This window comes from Periplaneta americana, chromosome 16 (assembly GCF_040183065.1).
Source record: "Periplaneta americana isolate PAMFEO1 chromosome 16, P.americana_PAMFEO1_priV1, whole genome shotgun sequence".
NCBI lineage: Eukaryota > Metazoa > Arthropoda > Insecta > Blattodea > Blattidae > Periplaneta > Periplaneta americana.
Genome location: NC_091132.1, coordinates 48872720 through 48881771, shown reverse-complemented (window position 1 = coordinate 48881771; position 9052 = coordinate 48872720). Strand labels below are relative to the sequence as shown.

The following is a 9052-nucleotide window of genomic DNA, read 5'->3' as shown; positions in this document are numbered from 1 at the left end:
TTCACATTTAGAAGTCTTCTTCTAGTGATTTAACTTAGCAGTTTTTGGCCAAGATGAGATATCTTCATAGAAATACATTTATTTTGCTGCGAGTGTAATAAACCAGTATCTTAATGTCATTTTTTTTTCATTAATGTGGAGCTTTCCTGAATATGCTATAGATGAAGCCAAGTTCGGTCTTATTCCAGAAGGTTTTCCGAATGAAAATTTAATTGAAATACATCAATTTCTTATTTTTATTAACAGCAGAATCAGTATTGTCACAGTCACTCATATTAAAACAAATAATCGAGTGATTCTTGTGACAAATAACCCTAATATATATCAAACATAACAAAACAATTTTACTACTGTTACAATTCAACAATATTGATGGGAGGAGAAGTTTCATTGCAGTGTATTCTGTTGGAAAAGCTCACAATTATGGAGTAGTGGCCTTCTCAAACCAATATGTAGAATACTACGTGGGTTTCAGTGGTAACGCTGCATGCTAGAGATGGCGTTTTCACACATAATATGTGTCTACCATTGCTGAGTTGATTGGCACCAAGAAGTCAATTAAAAAAAAATGTCTTTTCCAAATAATTGATTCAATTGAAGTTCCACTGTATTGCATTAATATCTACAATGTAGGTACAGTATCATTTTGCCCTCCTATGTCATTTCAGGATATTTTTTTATGTCTAAAGGATAATAGAAATAAATTAAATTTTGATTTTGGAATACATGATTTATTATCATACAGCTAGAGAGAAATTTTGTGTTGTAACAATATAATTCAGTAGCATCATATTAGTACCATATTTTGTAATTTCAAATGATCACTTTATAGGCAAACGTGGAGCTAACTTTGTCATGCTTGCCCATTGTCCAATGCAGAGGTCATCAAATTCCATGTCTTCAATGTGCCGGCCTCCAAGATCACCAGGTCCACGACACGTAGGATTTGAATCCCACACTTTATGTTTGTTTTGACGCAGCCATCTAAACAAACAATATGTAATATCATGAGATATTAATGCTTTTAAAAATAAAACTCCAAATTTAACATTTAATGGGAGTTGGCAGGCATCAACTTTTGCCAGAATATTTATCTATTTTGTTGTTTTTACAGCAGGGATGAATATGTTTGGCCATGGAAAAGTTATACAATAGCAGACTGAACTTCAATGAGTTTAAGGGGGACATAGGCGAAAATGCAGTCAATTGTAAATAGTAAGGCCTATATAGTGAATTTTTTCAGGTCACTTTTTCAACATACATGGCACTTGAGGTTATTACATTCTTTAATGCACTTAATGATTCAGATACATTTTTTCCCAAAACTATTAAGGTAGAGACTTGATATTTTTTATAATAAATTATTCTTAGATACATGTGTAAATGGTTGGGAATTTTTTTAATTCTATGCACATATCTTTAAAAAAAATAATTTAATTTTTACAAAAAAAAAAATTGCTGTGGAAATAATGCTGATAACAGATAAAATATTACTTCTGAGCAAGCTATTACAATATCCTGGTATCAATTTATACATCTTGGTTACATTAACTTGTGTGAAAATTTCATGACTATAATCCCATTAGAGGAACTTCAGGTTTTATAGAATACCATTTTTGTTTTTGTTAAGCATTTAAACATTATTGATACAAAGTTAATTATTAGTGAATATATAATTTGCTTGACTTCTTTTTAATTATTTCTCTCTCCTTCAATCGTAATTTCTTCCTCTCCATTTTTTCCTTCCTTTTCTCCCTTTCTTCATGCAACTGCAGTTTTTTATGCAGGTAATCGTTCATGGTCATTTTCCTTTTACAGAAGTCCTGATGATGCTGATGAAGTTGAAGCAGAAGATGCTAATGCTATTGGTATCATCTTCCATCATACTTTCCCCAAGCAATTCAGTCTGTGGCGAACTAGAAGCTTTATGCCCTAAAACTTCATCCATTATTGTGAAATACTCCCAGTTAATTGCCCCTTCACCAATTTTTTGTTTCTTTTTATTGGCCCTGTATGTGGCCAACAAATTCCTATATTTAATATCACAGGCCTCTCCAGAAATGGAAACAGTGGTAGCTTTAGATATTTCTTGTGCAATATCGTTCCACAATTTCTCCTTTTTGCATGTGAGACGATTGAATGACAATTCATTTTCCAACCTTTTATTAAGTAGTAGTTTAGTTAGGTTGTGCGTCCACTTCAATGCAGAGTCAGACGAATCTGAAACTCTTTCAACATGAAGTTGGCTTACATCAGATTCGAATTCTTTTAAAGAACCGGTTGCCAACACAGGTTCTATGTAACTCCTGGTAAAATAATCATCTGAAATGAGATGTGAATACGTGATTATATACAAATTATAGGTTAGAATGTGAGAGGCTCATTAGATAAGCTCGTCTTTAATTAATGTGCCTACAATACGCAATTATCCGATATAAATAAGTTAAATTACCTGTACGAAGGAGCTCGATATTTTCATCTGTATCTTGAAATATTATTTCAATTTCATTTATTAAAAATTTTGCCATTTTCACTTTCGTAAGTTTGAAGCGTCTCTATTGTAGATTCAAAACATACCGTTCTGAATTCCAGCAATTCATTGTATCTATCGAACATACATCGATGACGTCACTGAGGGAATTCAGCGCCCTATTTGCAATGCATTCAAGAACACGTCCTATGGCTGCTGTTTCCTACATTTTTTAACTTTGCCTGTGGTTCATATTTTGCCCTCTAGATGTCAATATTTCAAGGGTGCAGGGGAAAAACACGTTTAGTCACATTTTGCAAATTTTTCAGGAGAGTGTTTACAGACTTGCAGAATTGCCAGTGTCTTCCTGTGTGAGCCTTCCCTTATAATGTGGAACCAAGCGAGTTTTTCCCTGTATGATTAGGGAATCGTAAAGATCTCAACTTTTAAACTGCTAGATTCAATTAAAATATAAAAATTACTAAATTTGGACTGAATGTGTTTTTCCTCTGGATCCTTCATTGATTTTACCACCATGTCATTGTCGACCAATGTTATCTGAAAGTCACAACTGTGTCATGTAAAATAAAAATTAATTAAAACGTTTAATTTTACTAATATGTGCTATAAGATCACTATCAGCTTGGAAATATTTTCTGACTTCAGAAAATAATTTGGGATATAGAGAGTTAATACGGCATACTTACATGGCAAGGTATAAAATAGAGCAGTCACAATGCCATGGATTCTTTGCCAGTTTCAAAGTTACGAGATTGGGTACAGAATCCAATGATCCAGCAGGAATGAATTGAAACTTATTGCTGTCAATGTGCCTGAAATCAAGAATTGAATGGAGTTATGCACCAATAACCAGCTGTCGTTCGGGGAATGCTATGGAATGGTGATGGAATAATGTAGATGCCTAATATGGGGAAATGGGAGAACCCTGAGAAAAACCCCAACTGCAGCCTTGTCCACCACAAATTAAAAAATTCAAAGCCTTACTGGGACTTGAACCTGGACCGCTTGTGTGATAGGCTGAAGGTCTGACCATTCAATCACCACAGGGGAATCTACTGTATTTACTAATTTTTACTTCAAATTTATTAACTGTTACTCCTCAACAGTCATACATCTTTTGTATAGTGTGTGTCTTGTTTGCGAATATTAAGGCCAATCGAGTCAGGAAAACTTTGAAACTTTCTTTAGTCATGCAAAAGCCACTCTATTGACATCGTTTCTAATAATATAAGGTTCTTAATTATAAATTTCATATTTTTACTTACATTATTTCACATTCTCAAGTTGTCTAATAGTAATCATTACAGCAAAAAAAAAAATAAATTCTAATTCAGTTTGAATGCAAACCTTTGAAAGTCAGGAGTAGAAGTAGGTAAATAGTGCAGATTCATAACTCACAGTTTCAGAAGATTTGGCACGTGAGAGAATATGGAGTCTCCAATACTTCTGAGTAAATTATTGTTGAGCAGAAGTGATGTGAGGTTATCTAGACCTTCTGTTACACTCGAGTCCAATTGCTCCAAGTTGTTGTTAAAAAGAAATAACTTCTTAAGCTTGTTTAAGTGAAAGAATATTCCTGTAGGCAGTGATTCCAGGAAGTTCTGTCCAAGATGCAACTCTTCTAATTCAGTGAGTTTGGAGAATTCCTGTCCACCCAGCTGTAAAGTAAAATGATTTGATGAGGAAGTGATGTGCATACTACGAATTAATATCCATTTTTTTAATTACCTTGTATCTTTAATTGGTTTGTTAAGATATTGATTAAGTCATAAACTAAATTAAATCAGTTACTTCTATTGGAATGCTCATAATTTCCTTTTCTCTTCGAAATGATTCGATGTTGTAGAGAGGAATTAGTATAATATTGCAATGGTGAAGCATGTCTCAGTATTTTTTATTCATATATGAAGAGAGTAGATAGAAAGTCTGTTATGTTTATTGAATCCCCTGGAAAGGAAGGTTCAGAGTAATGGGATATTCCTGTAGATAAATTTTCAACCCACCACAGAGGAGGGGAAAATTTTCTAATACACACATATAAAGTTGATTTATCAAATTTGTGAGTATAAATAAACTACTTTATTCTAAATAACTACTGACTTTATTCTAATTAGTTATAGCGTGATACTGTATCAGTCAACAATTGAGATCTTGAAATATGAAAGCTGTGAAGTGCTATTTTATTTCGAAATTGAGATTTTCACATTGATATATGCTACTGGTATGTACCATTTCAAGTTACATACCAACTGGGGCAAGGACAGACATATTAAATACAGGCTGCCACTATAGCATTCACCTGATGCTTATCCCTGCCAACCCAGAGCACCGGCTGCTGATTCTCTTATAAGGGAGCAAAACTGCTTTTAGGAATGATGTCACAGAACACAGACCCTACCGGCCACTGGACTTAATTGGTGATTACTTATATATCATATACATAATTATGTCATTTTCCCATTGAGTTTTGATTTTCCTTTCCATTTCTGCTTGAGACAGTTTGTGCTAAATACAAATAGTTTTATGTACCAAGCCACAAAAGAAATATTCTCTTACAGACAGATTTATGTCTATTGCTGATTTCATTATATGAGGGTCGTTCTAAAAATAATGCCTTCTATTTATTTTCATGGAAACTACAAAGATATACAAGTTAAATAGAACAATCAAATAGTGTAAGTTCTCACAGTCAATTACTTAACAATATTACATACATTGAACTTTTATGTTATTACATGAAGTGGTATTTAAAAATTATGACAAACGTTTTCACCAATAAATTTGGCATCTTCAGGTCACATTAAAAAACATATTAACATAAAATGAACACTTAAGATATTCCAGTTAAACACAATCGTTAAAAATTAAAAACTGGTATACTGTAATAGGCAGTCTGAGCAATATGCCATTAAAATACATGTAGCAGGATGATGATACCATGAAGTCGTGGAATATGCTGATAACACTGTATTAACTGATAAGTGTACATAACGAAGAAAGAAGACATAATCTTCAAGTTTATGCGGGTATAGTTCCCAAAATGATGAAAATATGCTACATTATATAGGTCGCTCGTGCTGCTGTTTATGGATGTATGGAATTAAATAGAGCAAGGTTTCAGCCGCATAGTTATTTTTTCACATAGCCACCACCATTTGTTACACATTTTTGTTAGCGAAGAACAAGAGCCTGCATGCCGTGCTCATAAAAATCTAAACCAGTAGAGGCAAACCACTTTGTTACAGCTGCGATGACATCCTGTCTGGAAAATGTTGCTGCCCACATAGTCCATCTTTCATAGGCTCAAAGAGATGGAAGTCTGAAGGTGCTAAGGATGTGACAGGACAGTCCAGCCAATTTTTGCAACATGTTCAGTGGTTGCGAAACTGGTGTGGAGCCTGGCCTTATGGCGTTGCAAGCAAAAGGTTTTCTTCCCTGGGATGACTCTGTAAATTGAGGCTTTTATTTTAGCCAGAATTGACAGTTTCTCCAGGCTCCAGGGCATCCAAAAGAATCACACCCCTCTTATACCAGAAGACTGTCATTTTCGCCACTGTTGAAATTCACTACTCATGGCTTTATTGTGTTTGCATCCACTGTATGGTCTCCGAATGCCTTTAGCAAATGTTGATAGATGTCAATGGGTGCAATTTGTTTGGAGGTGAGAAATTCTGTAACATCTGTTTCTTACACACGTCTGTGTTAGATGCCAGTTTGGTAGATTGGTCTGCTCCCATTATCTCTTGCACGACAACCAAACTAACAGGTCCTTACCTTGAAGGTTCAACTTTACTACAACGCCACTAACATCTGGCTCAGACATTATAGGCATTTCTTTCGGAACAACCCTCGTTGATAGGTTTTATAATATAACAGTTGGTCAAGATATAATTAAAAAAAAATGGTATTATGTTTTCATTTGTTCCAGAATGTTATGTCTAATGTGCAGTTTGCATATAAATTCCACTTAAAAATAATATCACTACAGTAAACTTACTGAATTTATCCAGTTGCCAGTGAGATCCAGATGTTTAAGTCGCCTGAGTCTACTGAACAGAAGTGAAGGAATGACTGACAGTCTGTTCTTGCGCAGTGAGAGTTGCTCTAAGGCCTCGAGATCATCCAGCACATCTCCTGGCATCTGCTGAATCAAGTTGTCCTGAAGGCGTAGTCTTCTAATTGAGGACAGACCTACATGTAAATAACGTCATGACTGAGAGGAGAATAAGTTTTTTTCTGTGATATTTTTTAAGATTGCAATGGATACGTGTTTTTATCATCTTTGATCCTTCAGTCACATATTGTAGTTTTTGTATTTTCTTTTATGTGACAGTCTTTACCAAAAATTGATGCAACAGTTTAATTCATATTGAATGTTGTCACATCTATTCATAGGGAGTGAGACTGAGTTTGTTTTCATGCCAGCACGTATACATTCTCCCAACTCAACACACACACACACACACAAAATATTTTTAGGTCAAAATTATCAGGAACTGTTATGTGAAATCGATTTTATTGGAAATAATAATTGTGAATAATAACAGACAATTTATTCGAGAAAAGTTTGAATTTTATATGTACAAATTCTTTTCTGAAAATAATGTCTAGTTTGTGACACATACACTTATTCAGTGTATGGTACATAAGTTTGTTTTATGGATATTAACTCCTTTAATGTAATATGGTACTACACCCCGTTTCAGTTTGATTGATAGGCCTTTCCCCTCTACTCACACTCTCTACCATCAGTGAAAGGGAAGATGCTACTGCCTATCTCACTAATGTTCGACTAATTGACTATTCATGTAGTGGCAAATTTTATTATTGAAAATGTTTATCAGTAATCTATATTTGGATAGTGTATACTAAACATTTATATTTCATTAATTTATTAGTTGAAAATATTGTAAGAACGACACTAAATATACTCAAACATGTAATTGTCAAACATCTGTGTCACTGTATTTTATATTCACTTATGCACTTTATTTGATATTTTATTTTCTTGGGGGTGCAAGTATAAGAGGTAACAGCTACCGCTATGTCACTGACAGACTCAGGGCAAATACAAATGCCTTTGCATTCTCTTGACTTGTATGAAATGTTTGTTTAGTCATTGATGTATGCAATGGAGGCGAAAAGGAAGTGATCACCCTGCTCCATTATCTTCTAGCTTAGTTGCCTAATAAGTGATGTCTTATTGATGTCATTTATGAGGTTCAGACCTGTCTTCAAACAGTTGACTAAACAACAACTCCTTTTCAGGAAATGTTTCTATTACATGTTCACAATAGAAATAGCTATAAAAATTCTGAAATTCACAATGTGTTTTCTCTATATTAGGCATGAGAATTTAACCTTAGCTCACAAGCTGAGAAAATGTAGCAACTCTGGCCAATGGTTGGGATGCGAAAATTCTGAAAACTGTATCTGCATTTTGAGTGCGTTAGTTATTTATCGATTCTCATGCATGGGCACAAATAGCCATAGTTGCTGTTGTGCCCTTCTACTACTACCGTCAAAGTGGGTGACTTGGGACAATCTGGACATCTGACTGATGATCCTGGCCGAATGAAAGTTTTAGTGAAGCGGGGGTGTAAAATCCTGAGCGTTTGATTGACTCATCAAAGTCAAGTGTGTCAGTCATGATGGCTGCAAGTGATGCTGGTGATGTTCTTCCAGTGTATATAGTTTATAAAGCGGAACACCTGTATGCCAGGTGGCCCAGGTTCGAATCCCGGTCGGGGCAAGTTACCTGGTTGAGGTTTTTTCCGGGGTTTTCCCTCAACCCAATAGGAGCAAATACTGGGTAACTTTCGGTGCTGGACCCCGGACTCATTTCACCGACATTATCACCTTCATTTCATTCAGACGCTAAATAACCTAGATGTTGATAAAGCGTCGTAAAATAACCCAATAAAATGTAAAAAAAAAAACCTGTATGACAACTGGACAATGAACAGCCCACCAAAGGCACACTACAACAGAAGTAAGAGCGGGTGGTTCGGTATGAACATTTTTGAGGACTGGTTCCTGAAAGTAGCCCTTCCATATTTCAAAAAATTAGAAGGACCGAAAGTCCTACTGGGGGACAATTTATCCAGCCATGTGTCAATTAAAGTGATACAGGAGTGTGTTAGCAATGGAATTCGCTTTTGCTTGCTTCCTCCTAATTGCACCCACCTTTGTCAACCTTTAGATGTTGCCTACTTCCGATCACTGAAGATTAGTTGGAGGAACACCATTGATCAATGGAAAAAGTGCATTCGAGGTTGTGTTCAGAAGGAAGTTTTCCCTTCATTGTTAAAGCAAACACTGGACAGGATTGACAGTACAGCGAAAGCAAATGTTTTAGCTGGGTTTTGTGCTACCGGAATAGTTCCTCTTAATAGAGAGAAGGTCCTAAAGAAGCTGCCAGATTACAGTCCATTACATCTAAATGAGTCGCAAGAAGCCTGGACGAAATCTTTCGAAACCATGCTAGAAAATGTCAGGTTTCCTGACAAAGAAAAGGGAAGAAATACACGTACAGGGAAGAGGCTTCAAGTGGCACCTGGC

At 35.3% G+C, this 9052-nt stretch overlaps 1 protein-coding gene across 2 annotated transcripts in view; it reads right to left on the bottom strand.

Annotated features, from left to right (window-relative positions):
- Positions 1-644: 644 nt before the first annotated feature.
- The window catches only part of LOC138716226 (carboxypeptidase N subunit 2-like), a 50186-nt gene continuing 41778 nt past the window's right edge, over positions 645-9052 (bottom strand). Inside the window, exons 7-10 of one of the 2 annotated variants that reach the window (XM_069849068.1) lie at positions 6489-6682; positions 3890-4149; positions 3178-3303; positions 645-984 (exon numbers count right to left, since the gene is read on the bottom strand). In XM_069849068.1, the coding sequence (XP_069705169.1) occupies positions 822-984; positions 3178-3303; positions 3890-4149; positions 6489-6682 (743 nt within the window). In that variant the 3' untranslated portion in view covers positions 645-821. The remainder of the gene's footprint in view (positions 985-3177; positions 3304-3889; positions 4150-6488; positions 6683-9052) is intronic. The other variant, XM_069849067.1, reaches the window with a different exon arrangement.